Source organism: Lepidochelys olivacea, assembly GCF_965140295.1.
Source record: "Lepidochelys olivacea isolate rLepOli2 genome assembly, chromosome: 2".
Taxonomy (NCBI): Eukaryota; Metazoa; Chordata; order Testudines; family Cheloniidae; genus Lepidochelys; species Lepidochelys olivacea.
The window spans coordinates 76,276,699-76,302,797 of NC_140412.1; the positions used below are offsets into that span (position 1 = coordinate 76,276,699).

Here is a 26,099-nt window from a genome sequence, read left to right on the forward strand (position 1 = left end):
TACACTAACCAATAAAATCAAAGGTAAAAATCAGTTAAGGAAAGAAATATACCATATGACGTTCAATTACTGACACAATGGGGTGCCATTTTAATGGCTTTTTAATGTGCCCAGTTGTGCCTAGGTACACAAGACATATGGCACACTTCACCCTGTACTATCCATTTTTCCTTCTAGCTTGTGTGTTTGTACCAGAACTTTAAAATTATTTTAGTGTAGTTCTTGAATGGGTAAACAATTGCATGAGCAATTATAATCAACAACGGAAAGCTCAGTACCTACCCAATGATAAAAAATTTAAAAAGAACAATTAAAAAAAAAAAGAGAGCGAGCATTGGTACAACCAGCTAAAAACAAATATGAATTGGGAATGTGTCTGGGGTAAGATATCTGTTATACAATAATTCCACAGAGAAAAATGTAAAATGAATCATGTGAAAACAATACAACACAAAGGATGAATTCTGAACAGAAAGATGTCATAACACAGAAAGGTTAGTGAGGCACTGCAGAAAATGTCAAAGCCTTTGCCTGAAATAGAGATGCTGCAAAGAAAGCCATCAAAATGATGGGTTGTACTACTAAAAAACGCAGTGTGAAAAAGAAGCTGAACTTGCTCGCTCCTAATATAGCAGGGCTATATGTTAAAACAGTATTAACGTATTAATAAAAATGACAAAAACAAGCTGACAGAGTGAGAGCTGCCAAACCATCTTTATCTCATCCTGTTCTGCTCAAATATTGTAGCTGATATGTACTATACATCACCTTCTCTCAACACTGCGGAAGTACTTGAGTATCTCAACCTAAGCACAGGTAATTTCAGCAGAAAAAACAGGCTTAAAAAAAAGGAAGTTACTTTTATAGATGTTCATTTGTCACGAGCAAAGCAAAAGCAAAGAGTTTTTCAAAATGAAGTTTTGTAGGTGGGCTGGTCCCTAAATCACTTTGCCTATTTGAAAGGAATATATGAAATCAAACTTCTTTCATTTAAAAAATGATCGGCACATTTTTTTCAATAAAGAATTCAAAAGGAGTTTTAGCATGGAGACTTGCTCTACATGTGAAGTGCCAACATTAACCCAATCGAGTAGGTCAATGATGTGAAACAGAAACAAAATATTCTCTAGGTAAAGTTGACCTGAACATGACAGGACGTGACAGTGTCTTAGATCAATATTACTGGCACTGACCCCCAAGACAGGTTTCAGTCCTGGTGTCACTGATCTACAAACAAAAGTGCTTGAGGAAGGTCTTGATTCAATAATTTTTTGGTTTAAGAGGAGACATTATGCAGTGTCTGGTATCAAGGATTTGTTTTTATGAACCTTAAATAGTCACATGCTCTTGTGAATTATTACATTATTCATGTATTTTCCTAATAGTATTTAAATGTCGAATTTTTTGCCTTACTACCTACCTCTTGCTGCAAACGGTAAAGGTGACCTGAATTCAAACCAAGAGATTTATATTTCACTTATATAAAATGAGTGTTGCTAAGGGGAGACTTAATTTTTGCTAGGCCATTTGCTATTGCACATTTTTGCCTTAAATTCTCTGGAGCTGATAAGATCTGTTGACTAATATATGCTGGCAAGCATATAAATATGTATCATAATAATATGTATTATTCTCTCTCATATATATGAGAGAGAGAGAAAGAGAGAATACATATTTTATTATACACACACACACACAGGTATGCAGTAAGTACAAATATTGTAACAGTGATACAGCTTAAACTGGCTCATACAATAATCTTGTTCACTTATGCTAAGTATCCCATAATTCCTTACATCTGCTAAACTAAGCATTTGGCATAAGCAGATAAGAAACTTGTCAAAAATCAAGATACATTTGCTCTACCTTCACTGACCAGTATATGGAATGCTAGTATCCAAAACAAAGATAAGGAAGGAACTCATGGGTTGCATTTTAGTGATGTGTTAAAAGATGTGTAATTTGTAAAATCATATAAATAATACCATCAAATGTGTAACTGGGGGGGAGCACACCTTCTGTGTGAGGTGCATACAACATTGCTGCAGGGGACAGCTCCTTGGAGTCTGGTAGCATATACCTTTTTCCTGTACCATATTAATAACCTGACTAACATTGGCTATTAGATCCCTTGAGTATATTTCATAACAAACCAAAATGTGGTCAACCAATTCACTATAAAATTTTCAACAGCACAGAAGCCCTGGGAGCCCCACCATGCAGACTATGGGGTCCCAGAGCTACCAGGTTCCCTACTCCCAAGCAATTTGCCAAGGAGGCTGACAATATGTCAGGGACACAAATGTTTTCTGGGACCAAGGCTCTGGGGCAGCCCACCAGGCAGATTGCCCCAGAGCCAGGGCTCCACTCCCTTTCACAGAAAACCTCAAAATATTTGTCCCCCCTGCCAGCCAAATCATAGAAAAAACAAATTTCAAAATATCAAAACCCTCTGGGCAACGGAAATACCTTTTTCCACCCAGCTCTAGTTCCAAATTCTTTTCATGATATTTTGAACACAAAGAATGCTGTATGAGCATCTTTACTGCTGAAATAAAATCTAATCAACATGCAACTTGGAACTGTTCAAACATGCAAGTTGTGAATAGCAGATGGCGTTCACACATAGATATTTTTCTAACAAACATTCTGGATGTTAAGGAGAAAATTATTTTAAAATGTAGGGAACAATCATACAATCTTTACTCAGGCAAAATTCCAGTGAGAATAGGAAAGAGTACACACAACAATAGCGTTGTGGTGTTCAACCTTTTCCATGTAGGGACCCATGCCCCTAAGCATCTGCTCCCATTTAGCAACATGGGAAGGGTGGGATGGTTGCGACTCCTCCACACCAGCTCATCTCCATATCGAGAACATTTATTCTGAAGTGCAGGATTTGGTCCTAAGCCTTTTTTGGACAAGAGGTTGGTATAAACACAATTAAACCTTGAGTTAATTTGGGGTTTTTTCTTTGCTTAACTAAAAAAGGCAACTCACTTAAGTAATGGTTGCTAAAAATGTTTGGATTTGTATAAACAAATGCATGACAAGTTTCAGCCCAATGCCATTTAAGAAGGTGGAGTTATATAACTTAGAAAAATGGGGTTTATGACAGTAATGACAATTGACCATTCATCATACAGTTGTTCTATCTGGAGCAGTAATAAAGTGTAATTGAGTCTGCACTTACTCAACACTATATTTCATTGATCACCATACATGAAGACAAATAGTATTGATATATTACATTTACATAGCATCTTTCATCACAGCACTTCATATAGTATAGCCATATAGCACTGCTGAAATGCAGTCATCTCTGGGGAGGACACCAGCCAACTATTGATTGCACAGTAGTATAAGGAGGGGAAAAAAAATTCTGAGTGTAATTGCATGTAGTAATTATCAGAAAAAAAGTTGTGGAAAAAAATCTGTGGAGTTTGGATTTCTCCGGCATTAGCAAGTAAGTGTACAGGTGTTCCCAGAGATGGGCAAGGAATGGGCAGGCATTTGCTTGGCTGACATGGTCACTGGGCACTAAAGTTTTCCTACCCCCAAATAACAAAGCTGCCAGGAGAGACTGGTGAAATTAAGTGTATATGATGGATGAGGACAGCAAGAGATACTGCTCAAGTGGCTGCCAGGGCTCCATTTTCCCACTTCCCCTGGAGACAGGTCTACAGAGAAAAGCCACTCTAGCTTTTCTGCTCCTGGTAGCAGGTGGCCCTCTGAAACAATGACACATGAACACCCTCAGACTATGTCTGTCTAGGCTTCTCAAAATCCCTTTCCCTCTTGCTCCCTGGTGGAGGGTGGGATAAGGGAATACCTTCCCTGGTATTCACTGAGTATGTCCACACTTCGAGCTGGAGGGGTAAACTGTGATTTGAGGAGATGCACCCACAGTAGCTATGATAGAGATAGCTATACTTATACACATTCAGCTTGAAGTACAGACATACCCTTCCTGGTTCTGGGGTTGGAGAAGATTGAGACAAGAGCGGGGCCTGTACAAACACAGAGAGAGCTCAGCTCAAAAAAGCTTTGCTGCTACAAGGAGTGGAAAAGAGCCTGCCAAGAGAAGTTTAGCCTGCCTTAGCAGGAGAGATTAGGAAATTAGAAACCTGACAGGCCTTGTGTCTCACTCCTTCCCGCCAGTAGGTGGTGTATCAATGCCCAACACTCCTCCCAAACACGCAGATGTGAGAGAGTGTCGTTACATTGATCAGCCCACTCCTGTTGCAGCCAGGAGGATGCCTTATGGGGCACCTTTTCAGACGTCACATCAGGAAACACCCACATTTGATATTACAACCTCTGTAAAGTAAAGGTCAGGGACAGGCCTCCAGAACTTCCATCCTCCAAGAGACAAGAAACCCTGAAATGATCATTCTTCCAGCCACCAAATCTGCCCACGATTCCCAAACATGTGCACCACCCCTGCTTTCCAAAAGCACATAAAAAAGAGAACCTGGGTTTCTGTTCAGACACATGAAAGACAGAAAGAGGCATGGGGAAAACATGAGACAAAAGAAAAAAATACTGCTGCAAGAGTATGAGGCTGGCGGCATATTCTTTTAGTAACGACTTTTCTTGGCCATGGAGGAATTGGGTTTAGTTTTGTGGTACTGTGCCTGTTGCACTTGTATGTATTATACCAAAGTTTATTGAAAGAAGAATGAGAAGGAAATGGTTTTGAAAAAAAATCTTAGTAAATTTATATCTAATTTAGCAAACAGTCTTGTTTTTCATGCCAAAAGCTATGCAAAACTCAAAAAAAAATCGATTTTCCATGGTACTGAACATGAGTGCAGTTTTTACTGAATACATTATCTTACATGAAGGTAAGGCAGTAACCCAGTACTGTGGTCCCTATCTTTTTATAATCTTTACGTTAGGAGAATTGTAAATAATGCCAGTAGTTTTACAAATTGAAGTGTGAATGTTTAGCTCCAACTGAATTGGATAGGAAATAGGATCGTATCTAACACACAATCTTATCTCTTCTGAATCACTAACTGAAAGCTGTTAGATAACTGAAAATTATCAATAAAATTTTAACTGCATCACAAATTTAAATCTAGCTGTTTTTCGGCCTGATGAAAAACTGTCCTTTTTAATTTTGTTGATAGTTATTTTAAGTGCATCTGAGGAGAATGAGAATAAATAATTCTACATAACTTCTGATGCAGATCTCGCTTTTAATGTTCGACTTCAAATATTCTCTGTTGACAAAGCATATAGTTTGAATAGTTCTTAAAATATAGTATATACTTTGTTAAGATGTTGAGTCAATCAATTGCTTATATTGTTCTCTATATCTTTCTGTTGCATTTTTGTGGCATCTGCCATTTTCACAAAAACTGAAGAACGAGCCAAGAACCTCAAGAGCTAAAGCCATGAGTCACAACAGTTTGACCTAAGAGCCAGGCTCTGTAGCTGGGGCTGTAACAGACTCAAATCCTTTGTGGACTGAGAACAGAGAGGAAATGTAACTCACTGACTATTTGCATACAACATAAGGACCTGATTTAGCAAAGTACTTAAGCATGTAACTAAAGTTAAGTACATGCCTAGTCCCATTGAAGTCAATGAGACTATACATTCGCTTAAATTAGGCAAGTGTTTAAGTACCTAGCTAAACTGGAGCCTAAATTACTATTGTTCTAACTCCTAACAATATGCTGGAGAAGACACAGAGAGGCTCCTCTGCCCCAAAGAGCTTACAGTCTAAAGGACAGATACAGAGAGGACAACACACGTTGGGAAACCTGAACTAATAACTTGAAAGATTTATCTTCTCCTCCCATGCCCATTCCCATTATCTCTAGTGGAGCGGGTGTTTGACTGGACCAAGTGAGCACTGGTGGGGCTCATGCAAGAAGTGAGTCTTTTTAATAGGGATATGAATGAGGTGAAAGGATGGAGGCCTGGTGCACTGGAACTGAGAATTTGTTCCAAAATGGGCTGAAGTGTGGAAGAAGGCATGGAGATAGGAGTGAGAGAAGGAAACAAATTAAGCATTGAGGCTGATAATGTTGGCAGAGTGCAGAGGCTGAGGAGAACATAGCAAAAAATGAGATGTGGGGTGAAATTGTGTAGGTCCTTGAAAGACAAGAAGTTTAAGCTTGCTAAGAAGGCAAAGGGGAGCAAGTAAAGGTATTCAACGGGTTAGGAAGGTAATCTGACCGGCTGCATTTTGGACAGGTTGTAATCGAGTGGTTTGGGTTTCAGGGAGGTCAGAGAAGTGGAGGCAGCAGGGAGGCAGGATATGATCTGGACACAAGTGAATGTTAATTAAAACTCTCTGATGCAGAATAGCTAAGAAAAACAATTATTTTACAAGTTTCATTCTATAATGATTTTGAGTGGAATCAAGTCAGACTTCGTAAATATTCAAAACACAAAAAGTTTTATTAGTAAGGAAGCAAATGTTTTATGTTTCTACTTACCTGCCTGTCTACTTCTGGAAGCAAAAGCAGAAGGTATTGTTGAAAATGCTGAGGTAAGGAAGCAAAGGTGTGTTTGTTTATTAAAGCCCTCAGGTTAGTGTTCACTAGAATAGATCCTGGTGTTTCTATGTCAATATCCTCAGCTTTGGTCCATTTCAAATGTCCTGGAGTAAATAAACAACACATTTACCTTTACCACAGATAACAGAGGGAACCGGAACAATAATTTTTCTCAAAAGTTATTTATATTTTATATAGTATAGTGCAGTCCAATAAGACAGAGCTTTGTGATGGGGAACACAGCTTTCTCCTGGATTCTAGGAGCTTCCTTTTATACATCCCAATGTTCACTTCCTCACCTTTCACAGCATCCATGTTCCAGTCTACACCATGACCAATATTCTCCTTCTTGAACTAAAAGTCAGGAAATCTTGATTTAGCTGAACAAGTAAATTTTCCTGTCATTTCACCAACAGATTTTTAAGCATCTACTGCTAAGCAAAATTAGTTCACACAAGACTGAATGTCTGTTAGAACATATGTGGCTGCCTGAACAGGCTCAAGTGGGTGAAACTTTATTACACAGAGTGAAGTTTTTATTTGTGCTCCTGTACGTGCAGCACATTGTTGTACACCTATCATATTCATTTGCTTTTTCTATATATTACCACTCTTCTGTATTTTTATTCTCTCTTCAAAAACCCTTCGTGCATTATCACAACTTGACACATGTGATCACAGAGGAGAGACTGTCTAATTTATTAGTGATATATTAATTTTGTGCAAATAAATTCATATTTTTCTGAATTTTCATAAAATCTAAAAGATGTAAATAGCATACTGCAACTGCAGACTAACCCACTAAGAATCTGTCAAATGGGACAAGAAGACTCATTAAATTAATTAGCTGACCAGTCCCAGCAAGTCCAAAAGAACATGCCAAGTTCTAGGTGAGATTAAAAAAGAATAGATTTATACCCAGAAGGTTCAGTAGAAGTGCTCAAGACAGAAACTGCTGAGGCAAACCACCTGAGATTCTTGTTTGCTTTAATATTTCAAAAGTCCTGCAAAGCGATGCTTCAGCAAGGTCACACCCAAGCAACAAGGTGAGTCATGCCCAAGTTCTGAGGGAGTCCCCTGAAATTTTTTTGTCATTATTGTTAATATCGAGAATACTCAGCACTTATACAGGGCCTTTCATTTGAGGATCTCCAAGTGATTTGTAAAGGAGGGTAGATTATCCCTATTTTACAGATCGGGAAACTTGGGCAAAGAGACCTTAAGAGACTTGTTGAATGTTACTCAGTATGAAGAGTAACATGAATACAAGTACTACAATCTGATTTTTCTGGATTTCTTAAGACCCTTATTGTTTGGTCTCTGCTGAAAAGCTATGATAGTGTCCAATGAAAAGTTTGCAGCCAATTTGCAAATTCTATAGTTTTCCACTTTGAATGAATAGAGAAATTCACAGCCTCCCATAAATTTCCTGCAATTTCTTGTTATTTTTCAACAAGCAACACTGACTGAATGAGATAAGGGTTAGTTTGTCTTCAGCATCGTGTAACCTTATAAAACATATGCTTCGAACATCCTGCATTTCAATAGAGCAAAAACTCCATTAAAACCATTGAATCCCCTGTTATGAAGGACAATCATGTGGAAGAAGTGCTCATTTTAATGAGTGCATTACATTAAATTGCCTTCACCATCTGTTCCACCCACTAACTATACATGCAGAAAAAACATAATTTCCAAGTGTAATACGAGTAAGTATGATGTATATGATTTAAACGCATGTTTACAGTCCTTTCTTTTAACAACGTAGGATGCATCTGTCCTCACGTTTTAGGTGCAAATTGGAGAAAAATTGTTCTCCCCCACTAATATCTTCCCCTTTGATGGAAAAAGCTCATGGAAAGGGAAAAGGTGCTCCTAAAACTAAAAATGAGTTTTATACTGCAGAGTTGCTACCATAGTATCTCCTCTAGAATGAAAGTTTCTGAGGTGGACAGAGGGTGTGATGTCTTGAAATTGCAAATAGCCCAAGAAGCTTTCAAAAAATCCAGTTTCATCTTCACAGATCTGGGGCATACACATGTTGTGTTGGCTCCTTCACCCTGCGATCAACTTCAATTCAGTATTACTGCAGAGACCATATGAATTAGTAGGAGTAATTGCTTTAACAACACAACATATCATCCCCAGAATAAAGTGCCGGTAGAATATTCTAATGAAACTGTGGAAAAAAAACATGCTTAAAAATGTGTTCAGGAGGATGCCAAACATTGAGATGAGACAATACGTCTCTTCTTTGCTTATAGAGAGGTACCTCGGGCAGCCACCTTTTGAATTATTTTATGACCATCAACCTAGGGGACCCATAGCTATCAGAGAACTGGAAACTTAGGTCAGATAAAAAATAGAGCCCTGCAATTATAGAATACACCCCAAAGATAAGAGAAACTCACTCAGTTTATTGAGCTAGCAAAGGAGAAACTAACACAAGTCCCAATAAATCAGAAGACATGGTATGATAACAGGGGCAAGGGAATTAAATATAAACCAGGTGAAAAAGTTTTGCTTCTGCTCCACAGCAGTGAGACTAAATTAGTAGTAAAATGGCAAGGACCATGTAGTCATGAGACTGGTAAGTCCTGTATATTATGCAATTTCCACAGCTGGTAAACAAGGGCAAAAATATATTCTGTGAATTTATTCAAAAGGGTGGAATGAACCCCAAAGTGGTCAGAAGGGTTTTCTTGCAGGGCATACCACAAGTAAATCAGAGAGTACAATAGAAGAAATACGGGAGATCAGGAGAGTCTCTGGGAATTCAGATAGTTAAGCAATGTCTGGAATTGAACCAGGCACAGCATTGGGATTTGGACCTACTCTTAAAGGTATATAGCAATTATTTTACTAGTACCCCAGAACACACTGATACTTACTCACACAATAGATATCGAGGGCCATAAACCCATAAGACAAAGATTCAAGCGTATATCTGAATGGATGAAACCTTTGGCAGAGGAAGAAAAAGAAAACATGCTCAAATTAAAGGTTCCTGAAACCTCCAGAAGCCCATGGCATTCCCCAGTGGTTACTGTGCCCCCAAAAGATAGGGGAATTAGGTTCTGTATAGATTTCAGAAAAATTAATGCTATCTCTACATTTGATAACTATCCAATGCCAGGAGTTGACAAAACACTGGAGAAAATGGACATGGAAAATCTCTCTCAACCCTACATCTAGACAAAAATTACTGGAAGATCCCTCTAAACCCAGCATCCCATTGTAAAACAGAAGTTCCTACACCCTAGGGATTTTTTTTTATTTAACAACAATACCATTTGGTCTATATGGCCCACCAGCCACTTTTTAATTAAAGATTGATGGATAGTCTGCTGAAAGACAATGTATGAAACTGAGTCACATAACTCGATGATGGGCTGTTATTTAGCAAGACTTGGGTGAACTATCTGGTACACCTAAGAGCAACAGTCTAAGGCTACATCTACTCTACAGTCGGGATCGACGCTCTGAGATCAATGCACCGGTGGTCAATTTAGCGGGTCTAGTGAAGACCTGCCAAATTGACAGCAGATCACTCTCCAGTTGACCCCTGTACTCTACCCCCATTGAGAAGAGTAAGGTAAGTCAACGGGAGAGTTTCTCCCATTGACTCCCCGCGGTGTAGACCCCACGGTGACTAGACCTAAAGTACGTCAACTCCAGCTACGTTATTAAAGTAGCTGGAGTTGCATGGCGTAGGTCGACTTACCACGGTAGTGTAGACATAGCCTAAGAATTACTTATAGTAATCAATATGAAGATGTGTTTAGCAAACAAAGAAATAAAATATCCTGTGGGTTTTTTTTTGTCTTTTTTCAGAAAATGGATTCATAAAACTAAAACAAGACAAAGTAAGGACACTGAAGGAGACCAAGGTTCTTACCACCAAAGGAAAACTTAAATCCTTTAAAAGGTTAGCCAGCTACTACAGAAAGTTTATTCCTAACTTCTGAGATGGCTGCTCCACTAACAGATCTCACCAAATACATGTCAAAAGGACTCAACAGACTGCTGAATGTGAACAATCCTTTGTGGAGATAAAGAAACAGTTATGTTATTACCCCATTTTACGTAGCCCAGTCTTTGAAAAACCATTTATTTTGCAAACAGTTGCTTCTAAACTGGGGATAGGAGCAGAGCTGAGCCAAGAATTTGAAGAAATGGAACACCCTATTCTGTATGTGAACAGAAAACTGTTCTTCAGAGACAGAAACACTCCACAACAGAATAGGAATGTCTGGCTTTTGAAAGGTTACTTTATCTCCTCTTAGGACAAGATTTTACATTAATTACAGATCATCCTCCTCTAAATTGAACAATATGAAAATATTTGGTATTTAGCACTACAGCCATTTAGCTTCAAAATAATGCATGAGTCCTAAAATCAACATAAAAATGAGGGTACCATGTCTCATTATGGGATGGAATATGAAAATGTTATTGAACTAACAGGTTTTCTCCTGACAAGAAGAAAGAATGTGCCATTCTCTTCGGGAATAAGAAAGAGAAGATTGGGAGAAAACATAACAGGAGATAAGAATACTTTCCAGCTAGTAAAGAGGGTAATGCAAAAAGCAATAGCTAGTTACCAAATGGCCTCTTTGGAGGCCAAAATGCAACTACTTGGCTCTGTCAAATTTAAAAGGCCAGTTGCAGAAAGGCATGCTAGGAAAAAGATTCCTATATGAAGGCAACCCTGCGGAATTCACAGGGATGAGGTAGCCATCAAAGGAGGTATGCTACTGGGGAAGAGCCTGCTTTTGCATTGATAACAGCATCAGCATATTACAGTGACAAAAGGAACTCTCTAAAGGGAGATTACAGGATTTATAAAAACTTCAGTATTATAGTAATAAATAAAATACTTTAGACATCCCAAGTCCTACTCACCTAAACCAGACTTTTTTAATCTCTTTAAGTGCTGACTTGTTTGTTTTCCAGTTGGAGATTTTTGCCCATGTTTCATTTCTTTATCAGAACTGTCTGCTTCACCATTTTTTGATTCAGATCCTTAAAAAAACCAGAAACACATTACAGGGATGCACTTTATTCCTCCTTCAAAACAAAAACAAAAATAAGGGTTTTCTTTTTTTTTTTTTTTTAAACAAGAGCAACATCTAATTTATCTGATACTTGCTGAAAGGTAATATACCTTTTTGGCCACAATTTGATTCCTGAGCACTGGAGGAAATGGAAGGAAAAGTTCAGTAAATCAAGTAAGTTGTGAAAACTAAAGTTTGCTGAACACTGCAGTCAATCAAGATGTTCACTAATCCAATATAAATAGTGCTCTGCTATGATACTCAAGAAATATCTTTAAAAATAATTAAGCTCCATATTATGGAGTAATAAAGCAATCAAGGGAGAAAAAAAATCATTTCTTTGCAAAGTAACTTTTACAAAAGAGGTGTACCTGGAAAATACAATCATCGATCTGTTATAAATGTGGATGTACATCTCTGTAGGATCCTTTTAAAATGAAGCGGCTAACAACCAGAACTAAAGGCCAGGATTGCACCGTGGTGATAAGAATGTTGCCAGAACAAAAAACCTAATGCAAGGATCTTTGGTATTGCAATGGAGAACTGAGACACAAATTCATACTCACAGAGGAGTTGTTTTTTGATGGCGTTGAATGCTAGCATGTGGTCTTCCATTAGAGTTCCACAGACAAACAGAAATGTTACTTTGCATTCCCTTAAAGCTGATTCTGCTATCAATTGTCAGTTTATTATATACTTTCAGTTTTTTAATAATAAAACAAAGAAAAAACCCTCCATCTTTGACTCACTAGATTTGGTAAGGAAATAAAGAAGTTATACAAAACTACTATGTGGAAATATCATTATTTGCAGCAATTCTAAATTTTGTATGCTACAGATTCATTCAGAGGAAGGCTTTGTGACTAGAACTAATATTTCACACAGTCCTTTAGCTATTTACCTGAAGGTGAATCCGACTGCTCATCAGACACCTTTAATGGTGTCAAAACAACACGAGGAACAGTCTTGTTAACCATCATTGAGACTCCATTTCTTCTTTTCTGCTGTTGTCTTAAAGCCTATAAAAATAACAAAACATAAAAATGCAACAAAAATACTGCTTTTAAGTGGATTACATGAGACATTTGCCTACCATTAAATTGAACCTCCTAAGATAATTGTACTTTACATAGTTACTGATTTTTCAGACTTCACACTAGCCCCCTTTATGTCATTTTCTTTTAAAAGCATAAAATGAGGCTTTTGGTTTTTAAGATAAAGAAGATGCACCTTAGATCATTTTCCAATACAGTTTTGACAACAAAGAAGCATATAACTGTTTGCTCTACCTTAGCAGCACAACATGATAACCCATGGAATTTGAAACTAAGACATCCAAGGAAAATAAATGTAAAATAAATGTTTTGAAACCAGAATAAAAATGTGTGTGTCTGCACATCTCTTGCAGGTGCATCCTCTCCAGTATACTGCTCAGTCAATCAAGTTAACACAGAGTGTCATCAGTATGTACAGCATGTAAGGACTACAGTATTGATGCACTCACTCAGCCGTGAGTAGTGCTGCACAAAATCACTGAACATGGCAGGAATCATTTATTTCTGTGAAGGGAATCAGTCCTAATCTTGGAAACCTTGCAGCACTTGGCTTCTGTCTGCTTGACTTTGGGCATTAACCTTCAGAACACGAACATGATGGTGTTCTGGCAAATCCAGGGGAAAATGAGACAAGAATAAATCTCTACAAATGGGAGTGCTTTGTGTTTCATAAATGGATCAACCACAGGGGTTAATAATGTAATACAAAAATATAAAAAGTTTAGAAACAGTGAATATCTGCCAGATTATTTTATACAGAAAAAGACATGAGAATCAAAGGTCTTAAAAATATATGAATACGAACTTTTGCCAGTTAAGATATTTACAAGAATTGAAAGTTTGGAACAAGTCAGAATGGACTGGACTTCAATACTGATCTTCTCTAATCTTCTGCAACCTAAATATTGCACTCTTCTTTTCCTCTCTGATTTGTGTTTTGGTTTTTTAGATGTTACTCAAATAGAGGGCATGTTTGGAAGGACTAAAGGGATTATTCATACTAAACATCAGTGCCTGGATTTATGAAATTAATTCTGTGATTCATCTGCAGTACATTCATAAAATATTTCACATAGGTAAAAATTCCAAAATCCTAAACAATTATCTATTGCATTTAAATAATACACTATAAAATACATTCAGCCACATAAAAATATAGTTAAACTATTTCATTAATGTATTAATAGGGTGCTTATCCAAAGGCATCTAAGCACCATGTAATACAAACCAAAATAAAACATCTGGAAATCAAACGAAAGAGAGAAGCTGCTCAGATCCACATGAGGTTATCCCAAAGGTCAGCGCAAGCAGAAACCAGAACAGTCAAGACCAACCCCAAATTTCACACCTCATCTCACCAGCCATACCAGAATGTACACAGTGCCAAAAATTGTCTTGAAACATTTCCCTCAATCCATAGTATTGCCTGGCTAAAATTAAACCCAGATGTCACTTACCCAAATAACAATGTCATTTAGATAGTAAATTTAAAAAAAAAAGTCAATAAAGGATTAATTGAAAAGGAAGCAAAGTTGTGTGATATCAGTCAGCATACATACGTAACCACAACTCATCTCTCTTTATTAACTCCCTTAGCAGCTTCAAATACATGTTGAACTGCAGGGAGAGGAGATTATAAACCTGCAATCTCCTACGGGGAGACCCCTAAAGTGAAATTGAGCCGGTGCCCGTGACCAGAGTCCACCCCCTACCAAGACTGAGCATATCCATTCGGGAGCACTCTCACTCTCCCTCCACCATGGACTTCAACCTTGTCATCAGCACCTGATGGAAACCAGTATTTTGTATATATTACACAGAAAATGCAACAGAGGCATATTTGCTTTCTGATGAATCAGTTTGATGGGCGAAAGTAAGAGATGGGGTATTCTCCATCCACAAGAAGTTTCAGTCTATTTCAATCTAACGTAGCCATTTTCTAATGAACCCATAACCAATGTATCTGGGCATCGAATACAAAGTTACGCTTCTCTTCGTCACTCAGATTTATTTTTAATTTAAATTTTCATAATTTATTTGTTTTGAGACCCATGGTCTTCTATTTAACAATCAAGCAGCTAACTATGGGAATGATCCTGGAAACTTATTGCCATGCATGGATCTTTCCTTGTGTCTGGAGCCCCACCTGCAGTCCTGGTGGAGGAATTGAAATAAAGGTCCGTACACGTGGATACGTGCAGGATTGGGCCCTAGGATAATGAAAGCTATAAAGCTACATGTGCATTGTACTTTTACTTTAGTTAGTTATAAAAGTACCAATGAAGAATATGGTTTCCAGCGAGGAAAAAATGTAAAACTACTAACTCAATCCATGCCTGTCCTCCCTCCAACCTCCCAAAGGAAAAATATGGAAAAAAACTGAATAATTTAAAATTGATATCTATTGTAAAGCAATGTCTGGGTTTTTTGTCAGCCCACCCTGTTTGCTGGGGGATGCTAATCCCTGCTGACTCATCACAACAGACGGAGCTTGTCACTTCCACCCTAGATTTAAGGCCCTTTGGGCAGTGGGAGCTGAGGTCTAGCACTGAGAGGTTTTTGCAAGAAAAACGTAGGAAGAGACAAGATTAGGAAGACATCTCAGTCAGAGGTTTATGTTTTTATTGTTATTCTAGTAACCAATAAAACCCAATTCCAGAAAGAATAAGTTTGGACTAAAGAAGCGTGTGCATACTCTTGCAAGGTGGAGACTCTACCTGCATACACCTAACCTGAGGGGTATCAATTTTAGGATACAAGACTACTGAGAAGAATCTTGTATCCTAAGATTAATTAGGATAAAAGGCTGTAAAAGGCAGAGTCCAAAAGAGAACACAAATTACTTGATAAACAGCCTACTTTACTAACTGTAGAATTCTAATTCCCAACTGATTTCCATTAAGTAGTCACGAAGGAAAGCTTGCTTTTTTTTTTGCCCCCACTAGAGAGCAGCAATGCACTGGAGGTTTCGTGGTATTTCCTAAAATACAGGCCAATTATATTTAACTGATTTTAAGGTGGGAAAGACTCTGACCCAGGTGGGAAAATGGCTGTTCTCCCTGTTAACAACTGAAAAAAGCCTCCCTTAGGGGAGGAATAAAAGAAAATGATATCAAGCCAAACAGTAACTGGGGAGAAGAAAAACCACACACACCCTAAAGATGGTGTAAATTCCTCTCCAAACCCAGAAGATCAAATCGTCAAGTTTTGTGTTTGTACCTTACACTGCTCTGAAATCTGAGTGAATTTTTTACATCTCTACAATTCATAAAGAAACAGTGCAGCACACAGATAAAGAATTAATACCGAAAAACACTTCTATTTGAGATTAAACGCATGACATGCGGAGAACGTTAAAAAATCAGTTATTAACAACACAGCTATGTAACACTTGGTTGCATCAGGCAACATCATCCTGGATTGCTACTTTGTGCTATAAATGTCAAGTCTACATTCTGAAACTTCTATCATGAAACATAACCTTTGAAATTTCACACATTATGGATCAGAAATGTTAGGCTATGGAATTTTTCTGGTCTGACATATGAAAAACAGGATCTATGCCATGCTGAAGAAAATCTATTACGCAAAATAAATGAGTCCACACCATGACTATGGATTCTAAATTGGAAAAGATGAAACAGATAGATTTATACTGTATCACCAATTCATTTCACATCACCATAAATGTAGTGAAATTCATAAATCTTTGTCCCTTCGCTTACCCTATTCTGCTAGCCAAATTAAAGAAGTCTAACTGCTATTCCTCCATTAAACTAAAATCTCACTGACAACTTTTTTTCACAGATACTAAAAAAACCACAGCAGTGAGCATTACAACATACTTCCAATATTCTTATGAGGCTGCTACATGCTTAAGCTTTTTAACACACATTAAAAATGTTGAATCATAAATACATAAGTGCAACACTAAGCACTTTGTACAATAGTATTATCTTAAAACAGTCTCTTGAAAACTGCTACAGAATATAAGAGTAAGATCCAAATACATGGAAGGAATTTATTTATTACATGCTAGACCAGTGGACCAGGATTAATAACGTATGTAAGAGTAATGGTAAATAATTTTGAGAGGCAGGACAGTCCAGTGGATAGAGTACTGGACTTGAACTCAGAAGACTTGGGTTCTAGTCTCATCTCTGCCACTCATCTGCTGTATAACCCTGAGCATTACACTTCTGTATCTGTTTGGATTCCCACCTTTTGTCATATCCATTTAAACTGCAAGCTCTTTGGGGCAGAGCATTCTTCTGAAATGTATTTGTATAATGACTAGCACAATGGGGTGCCATTCTTGGTCAGGCTTCTATATGCTACTATAATACAAATTAACTGAACATTATGTACATGAGTGATGGCATGGAGGTAAAATGTAATAAAACATACAGCAGCATGTGTGTGTTAAACCTGCATTACTTCTTCTACAAGAAGCTTGATCATACATCCACAACTACAATTTCCATGGATCATTGTAGTACAAAAGTAAAACTATTTTTTGTTGCTTTTCAACAGCACAAAGAAATTGGAAAGACAAAAGGGCTCATGTTTGTGTTAAATAACCATTCTGACTTGCATAAGAATCGGGACAAAGATGGCATGTGCATCAGTTAACTCACTAATGATTTTACTTTCAAAAGAAGAGAGTTTGTTTCAAAACAAAAAATGGTTTGTGTAGTATTAAGTGGTTAACAGTGATCAACTGAAAAATCTTCTATGGAGAAAAACTCTCTCTCTTCCAACTTAGCAAAAAGCAAACAAGCTACACAGGAAGCAGCTTGTGTCATATGTTTTTATTTTAATAAAAAGACTGGACTATATTAATGTGATCTAGATACTGGTTAGTTTGCACTTGAAGGGTCTACATGGTGCAGTGCAGCATGCTAGTACGTGCTGCAATTTACAGCCCCACGGTCTGAACTGCTGAGTCATGCAGACTATTTTGTAATTAAAATAAAAACCAAATCACCATTTTCCTTCAAACCAAACTCCCCAACCATGGAGCACAGACCACACAAAGGATATGCTCAGCTAGATTCTCTTTCTGTTTCTCCTAAATAAAACATGTATCATGCCACTTTTAACTGAACTAGTGACATTACATCAATGTAAATGACAACGGTGCAATGTACCTTGCTTCTCCACAGACCTGCCCCATGCCCACACACAGCATGCCAGTCAACAGTGCAGGCACACTGCCATCTGGGTACCTATCCCATAGTCGCCAGCATAGCTCCCTAAAGTAATGGGTTGAGAGAGATTTGGAAAGGCTTCTTTGAACCCAAGGGAGTCGTGGAATAAGGTGGTCCAACTTCCATATCTCCCTGGGAAACACAGCCATTTCTGCAAAATATTTTCAAAATGGAGGTCAGGCTGAATGGACAGAGCTCATTATTTGCCCAGGGAGAATTTTCTGCTGGAGGCCATGAAAATTAATGGCCAGACATTACATGTGGCCCAGGAGAGGCAGCAGGGGATGTTCCAGTGGAAACTTAGATGAGCAGTGCATGGAAAACATGGGGGCAACTTGTTTGTCGAGAGAGAAGCTTGAGCCATCCTCAGCCTAGCCTAAGTGACTCCATAAGTGACTTAAAAGAGAATTTTGTCAAGCCAAGTGCTACATTTGTGACAAGACCATCACCACAGACTGGTGGACAGAGTTGTTCAAGACTTTGGAGAAGCAGCAGTGGCTGCAAAACTTCTAAAGAAGTAAGGAGAGCTTTTAGCTCCTGTCTCAAAAGCTGACCCCAACAATGCAGCAGTGGTGGATTTGACCTGAGGTAGTTGCTAACATAAGGATACATTTTTTGATACATTTTAAAATCCTTATATGATTTTGGGTGTGGGAAATGGTAAAGGAGAGAGGTGCCCAGAAGGATTTAATATGGTAATGTTTCAAGCTTAAAACATTTTTCTTAATGAAATTTAAGAGAAAGAAATCCTGAAAACCATGTTTATTAAAACACAAAACATGCAGGCCTGCTGCAATAAGCATCCAATACAATTAGCCACAACCCCCCCACAGTTAGTTATTGGACACAATATGAACAGAGAATGAACCTGCTCCTGTTCTCTTTTTCCTGACAATAGGCAGGGGTTGAGTAACATGAAAATGACCAGGAGGCAAGTTCTATAAATACTGCTACTTTCCCATACCATGGCACTGTCTTGAGGAGCTGGTGTCCACGCACAGGGACCTGTGGAAGGACACATCATGCACTTTGCTTTCAGGCTCTACATGTACTCCCTGAAGAGCAGCCTCCAGAACACTCGTGCTTCCAGCCTCATTTTCCTGTCATGATCATTTTAAGTCATGACTTCTCAGTTCTCTTCCCTATTCGTCTTGGAATTCAAAAAAGCAACTTAGTTTGTCCTCCTCACACTTCTGTTTCTTGGCTGCATTTAGTAAGTTCTATCACTGTCCCTTTCCATGTTTCCCTGAAGGTAAAGAAACAATTCATCTCCCTCATTTTTCACCTGTTGACACGAAGATTTGTCAAGCAATCTGCCTCTTGTGTTGCCAGACGTCTGATCACACTCTGCTTATGCTGAGAGCTAGCATTTCCCAGTTGTGGCCTGGATGCAGTGGTGGTTTCTAAAATGAAATATAAGGAAATGGTTAATATGCACATTAACAGACTAGACCTCTTACAATACCAAGAATGCAATACAAGCAACGATTTTAAGTTCACTTTGGAATTCCAAAGCCTCCAAGGAAGACACCCTGTGCTAGGATTAGAGATGGTAATGATCATCTCCCTAAAATTTATTTATTTTTGTTCCCTGATGAAATTTTGGGTTAGCTGGAAGGTGTTTGAGTGTGTTCCCGGTAGGAGGTAAAGGATGTACATTGCAGTACAGTGAGATTAACACTGGGTTACTTACTGCAGACTGCAAGATTCATGGAAAGACCCTCTGCACTAGATTGTAGCAAAGTAAAGGAATTGCTATTAAGGTGAGCATAAGGTGGCAGGGGGAAGAGAGGCTGATATATTTGCTGTACTTATTTTCTCAATTGGTAACATAGGATGTGCAATGGAGCTGAAGAAAGTGAAGCGAGTTTATAGGAGGGTAAGGGAGTTTGGGAACTGAATTAAGGATGTATGTCTACAGCACTGTCTTTCCCAGAATATATTTTTTTAGAACATTTGGGAAACTTTGGGCTAAATTACACCAATATCTGATAGGCCAGTATCTTGTGCGGACTGACAGAGCCATGCTTTCACTGCTCTGGCCTATAGCTGCTTTAAAGCAGGTTGCTACCTGATAATAGCTTGGACTTGTGTCCCATGTATGTGATAGAAAGACAACGTGAAATGTAGTTGGAAATAGATAAGTGCTTTATGTCCTCTTACCCAAAAGCAGCATGTGGACCAAGCCATAGTCCCCATCATGTAGCTTTCTGAAAGCATTCCGTTTTGCCATTTTTAATATATCTGTGTTTCTGTAACTTTATTTTTTAGCTTTCCCTGCTTGGTCATCCTGTTGAGACTGGTCTTGTGGCATGGCTCAGAAACCATTATGCAGAATTTGCCAAGTACTTGTATCCTTACTTTGAACAGCAAGTGTAGCTGACAAATGGGGTGTTGTGCGTGGGGCAAATGGAGAGGGCTCCTGACTCTGGCAGCGTTCACTGGAGGAAGGGGTATGGAGCTGCCATTTTTGCTACCACAGCACAGCAAGTGGAAGGGTTCCTTCCTCCCTCAGAAGAGACTGCATCTACCCATTTCAAGAAAGTTATAGCAGCGCTCAGATGAACCCAGCCATCAAGCATGCAGATAAAGCCCAAAGCAGTAAAAACAGCAGCAGCAACATACCTTGTGTGGAGGTCCCCTTATTTCCTGAGCATCACATCCTCCCAAACCCACTTGGCTGCTGTCTCTGGAACTTGTCTCAATCAAGAGGGCTTGAGGCCCCAGCACAGTCGCAGACATGTTCTGGCCCTCACTCTGATTCTAGGCCTGGATGAAGGTGTCCTTCTCCTCTTCCTCCCACAGCACGCTGCTGGGTGCCTTGGTGCTGTCAAAAAGGAACTCCACTCCAAAGGGCTAAAAGTGAGGCAGATTTTCTTCCCTGCCTGGAAGATCTCCTGGCACCCTAGGCATTGTTGCACTGCAGCTTCAGACTCTTTATCTTCTCCTGGCACTGTCCCATGGAGCAAGTGATAAGCTCCTGGGCAAAATGCTTTTACACCTGGTCACAACAGAGTTCAGCAGATACTATCACTTCACCATCCTTGTGGTTCACAAGCGTCCTGTGTCATCTGCATCAGACCAGTCGGTAGATATGCTCATATGATGGCTTCTTCTGAGAAATGCCCCAAGAGCAGCTTGGTAAATGTAGCAATCACAAAGAAGTGGATGCTAGTGAGAACGTGTGTGCCATGAGATCTAAAGTGGGTGCAGCAGCTCATTCAGTACAAGTGAGGGACTTGCAGAAAAAACTTGACCCAGATCAATAGAACAGAAATTTTACCAGAGAGGCGCACTGGAAGATGGAGTAATTGCCCATCGCAGCTGCTATGCCAGAACTTGAGGTCTGTACTTGAGTTTACCTTGCTCACAGCAAGTGCAACTTACAGAGCAGTGTGATCACCTGTGTTCCATTGGTAGCAAGTGTGTGTGTGTAGATTGTTACTTGCATGGTAGGAGATCCTCACACTGGTTAGCAGGCCAAAATCCTCTAGTGTAGACAAGATCATAGAGGGCAAAACAACAAGGGAATGCATGCCACATCCCCTCCCCAATAGTGTTGGATAAGAAGAGCTGTGTGGCATGCACCTGCCTCCAAAAGCAAGGAAGAAATAAGAATCTAGCAAAGGAGAACCTGCCAGCAGAAGCCACACATAAATGGGAGCTCTACCTCAGGAACTATTTTAGAGCAAGCCATCATAAACTAGGATCAAGTTGTTAAACCTTCCATTCAGTTATAATCAAGAGCAAAGTCAGGTGATGAAAATCCCCCAACCCTCCACAAAAGGGGAGACTAATGTGCCAGGTACTGGAAACACACTCAAGACTGAAATACTCGAAACATTTGCCCCAAAAGTGTAACACAAGAGAGAGGGTTTCAGAGTAACAGCCGTGTTAGTCTGTATTCGCAAAAAGAAAAGGAGTACTTGTGGCACCTTAGAGACTAACCAATTTATTTGAGCATAAGCTTTCGTGAGCTACAGCTCACTTCATTGGAGTGCCACAAGTACTCCTTTTCTTTTTACAAGAGAGGGTGGCAATACTAAAAAGCTCCAGGGATTGGGACATTAACACAGGCCTTGCAAGATGAGGACACGAGATGCGAGCTCTGACACAGACTCTTAGAGTGGACTACCACCGCAACCTCCCCTATCCCTGAATAGCAGAGCGCAGAAGTGACTAAGCAAAAGTGCCCATCCCCCACTGCCATTCTGACCTAGTCATGGGCAGGACCCAGGGCTCAAAAGGTGCCCTCCTTCTCACACCACAGGCACAGCCACAGAAGCATGGTGATACTGGAACAAATCCCAGTACACAAGGGGAGGCATGTCTTAAAGATGCAGAATGTTGCAAGGGAAACTAAACCTACTCTGAGTGGTCTAAAACAAAAGATTTCTAGAAATCTTTATAAAAAACAACCCAAACTCCAACATAACACTCTAAAGCCAACTCCACATGATTAGTTTGGTTTAATAACTATATTAACAGAGCAGACCACTCCACCTGAGCTCAGATCTTCAAGCAATATTTCACATTATCAGCTGGACTTTCATTTACATTTAATGGGCAAAAATTAAGCAAAAGATCAATATTAATTAAAAAAATCTTCCCTTATTTAATATGATGAAGGGGAAAAATGGTTGAAAGAATGCTTTGTGGACTGCCATTTTGTGAGGGACTGTTTTATTAATGAAAAAATAAATGTACAACTAGGCAAGTGCTCACTGTGACACTGTACAGCATAAGTAGCTCTTATTAAGAGCACAATGAAGGTTTAGCTTCTTGGTATTGCAGAATAGAACCAGTAAGTTAATATCAATTGGTGGAGTGCCACATACAATTGCCTAATGTTTCTGTGTATTCAAACATACTGCAGGCTATTCTCTGTGCAAAGACGACACATTATGTGTCCATAACACCAATACAAACCCTGAAGAGAGGATATATGGTAGGTGAATAAACTTTCAACAGCAATTTTCTGAACAAAATTGCTATTGAAAGTTCATTCATCTATCTTATAGGATTTACAATACTGGATTATATCAAATACAGCATCTTGCCTGTGGCAGTGGCCAATACTTGAGGCTTCATAGGCAAGTAAAAAAAAGTGCAAAAAACCTCATCACCTCAACACACCTAACCAATTGTGCAATGTTGTACATGATGTAAACCATTCTTCACAGACAGCTGTAATAATAAACTCACAACCTGACGAATAAGATCTAATTACCATAATCTTAATTACAGCTGCTTTCCATTCTTTCTATTGACTACTTAGCATTCTGGTACTCTTGCAAACCTACTGCCCTATGGACAGTTTTGCAAGGACTTCCATCTCGGATATGAATTTTTATGTTAATAAAGCTTCTGTAATTGCTTTTGGTCTCTGTTCATTTGTTTTATTTTTGTTTTCAGCATTTTCCATCCCCTTCATTCCCCCAAAAGCAAGTAAGTGACAAATCTGACCCTAACTGTTTAAATAAATGTTGACTCTTTTCTACTCTAAAGGTTAGGAGTTCATGTAAAACAGTAGTGGCTTAAACACCATCCTGGCCACTATGGAGGTAGAAGCCCTCTACTCCAACATTCCACACAAAGCTGAACTACAAGCCGTCAGGAACAGTATCCCCGATAATGTCACGGCAAACCTGGTGGCTGAACTTTGTGACTTTGTTCTCACCCATAAGTATTTCATATTTGGGGACAATGTATACCTTCAAGTCAGCAGCACGGCTACGGGTACCCGCATGGCCCCACAAGTATGCCAACATTTTTATGGTTGACTTAGAACAACGATTCCTCAGCTTTCGTCCCCTAGAACCCCTACTCTACTTATGCTACATTGATGATATCTTCATCATCTGGACCCATGGAAAAGAAGCCCTTGAGGAATTCCACCATGATTTCAACAACTTCCATCCCACCATCAACCTCAGCCTGGACCAGTCCACACAAGAGATCCACTTCCTCGACACTATGGTGCTAATAAGCGATGGCCACATAAACACCACCCTATACCGGGAACCAACTGACCGCTATACTTACCTACATGCTTCCAGCTTTCATCCAGACCACATCACACGATCCATTGTCTATAGCCAAGCTCTACGATACAACCGCATTTGCTCGAACCCCTCAGACAGAGGCAAACACCTACAAGATCTCTATAAAGCATTCTTACAACTACAATACCCACCTGCTGAAGTGAAGAAACAGATTGATAGAGCCAGAAGAGTACCCAGAAGTCACCTACTACAGGACAGGCACAACAAAGAAAATAACAGAACGCCACTAGCCGTCACCTTCAGCCCCCACCTTAAACCTCTCCAGCGCATCATCAAAGATCTACAACCTATCCTGAAGGATGACCCATCACTCTCACAGATCTTGGGAGACAGGCCAGTCCTCGCTTACAGACAGCCCCCCAACCTGAAGCAAATACTCACCAGCAAACACATACCACACAATGAAAACACTAACCCAGGAACCTATCCTTGCAACAAAGCCCGTTGCCAACTGTGTCCACATAGCTATTCAAGGGACATCATCATAGGTCCTAATCACATCAGCCACATCAAAGGCTCGTTCACCTGCGCATCCACCAATGTGATATATGCCATCATGTGCCAGCAATGCCCCTCTGCCACGTACATTGGTCAAACTGGACATTCTCTACATAAAAGAATAAATGGACACAAATCAGACGTCAAGAATTATAATATTCAAAAACCAGTCGGAGAACACTTCAACCTCCCTGGTCACTCCATTTCAGACCTAAAAGTCGCAATTCGCCAACAAAAAAACTTCAGAAACAGACTCCAACGAGAAACTGCAGAATTGGAATTAATTTGCAAACTGGACACCATTAAATTAGGCTTGAATAAAGACTGGGAGTGGATGGGTTATTATCCAAAGTAAAAACTATTTCCCCATGCTAATTTTTCCCCCTACTGTTACTCACACCTTCTTGTCAACTGTTTGAAATGGGCCATCCTGATTATCACTACAAAAGGTTTGTTCCCCCCCAGCCCTGCTGATAATAGCACACCTTAATTAATTGGTCTCATTACAGTTGGTATGGCAACACCCCATGTTCTCTGTGTATATACATCTTCCTACTGTATTTTCCACTGCATGCATCCGATGAAGTGGGTTTTAGCCCATGAAAGCTTTTGCCCAAATAAATTTGTTAGTCTCTAAAGTGCCACAAGTACTCCTAGTTTTTTTCACATATTACAGAAAATCTAAACTAAATGGAGTTTCCAGACACTGTTTGACTCACTCACAACTCACCCATATTCCACACAATTAGTAAAGCCTGCTCCACTCACGACTCTACTTCTGCTGACCTACAAGCCTAAAGGCTCCAATTTTGCAAACCACCTGTATTCTGCAACTCATGTAGGCATGTGCTTAAAGTTAACTTCAAGCACATGCCTAAATCCTATAGACTTTAACGGGACTTAACTTTTAGTGCTTAAGTGTTCTGCTGAACAGGGATAGACATAAGCACATGCTTTGGTGCTTTGCTGAGCTGTGGCATAAGTTAATAACTCTGGAATGGCCTAGTGTTTGAGATAGTTGGCTTCAACTACCATTTTTATTTGCTAAATGTAACCCGGACACAAAATAAAGGAAAAATTAACCAACACCACCTCATTACACCAACATTTAAGAAAAGTTTTATTTTATTTGATAAAATAAAATCTTTAAGAAATGGGAACCATTTCTGCCTTTGGCAAACAGAAAGCAGGATTAGAGTGATGTTTTTTAAACAAGCATTTCTATGGTTTTTCATTCACTCTGCTCTGACATGAAACTGATTAGCACTGTATGGAGCCAATTTTTCACATCATTATACTGTTCAGTTTACATCAAACCATGAATATTCAGTCACCTGTTCTAAGCTTTATTATTTATTGTGCAACCTAAACCCATCCAAACTCAGTTTATTCAAAACAGACACTCTCAGGTACTGTATTTTTGCATTAAATACAGTATGTGGACACACACTCACTCTATAGAGAAACTGAACAGCAAGTACACTCACCTTTCAGTGCTACAACCTCTCTCAAAATCTGTTTTGCAAAATTTATTTTAAAGAAGTTTGTCAACAAAAGGGCTTATATAAACAAAACTTGGGAAGTAACAATAAAGCATACAAAACTTTTTCACTTGCACAGGAACCATTTAAAAACCTCCTCAAGTATACAATAATAAGCAGGATTACAGCACAAGTGCACAGAACACAAAAGCTTCAAA

General features: G+C 39.1%; 1 protein-coding gene across 2 annotated transcripts in view; it reads right to left on the reverse strand.

The window, feature by feature from the left end:
• Window positions 1-26,099, reverse strand: part of ASXL3 (ASXL transcriptional regulator 3) — a 154,588-nt gene that overhangs the window by 50,157 nt on the left and 78,332 nt on the right. For both annotated transcript variants that reach the window (XM_084618716.1, XM_084618715.1), the window contains 3 exons: window positions 12,474-12,591; window positions 11,421-11,540; window positions 6,456-6,619 (listed from right to left, as the gene is read on the reverse strand). In XM_084618716.1, the coding sequence (XP_084474842.1) occupies window positions 6,456-6,619; window positions 11,421-11,540; window positions 12,474-12,591 (402 nt within the window). The remainder of the gene's footprint in view (window positions 1-6,455; window positions 6,620-11,420; window positions 11,541-12,473; window positions 12,592-26,099) is intronic.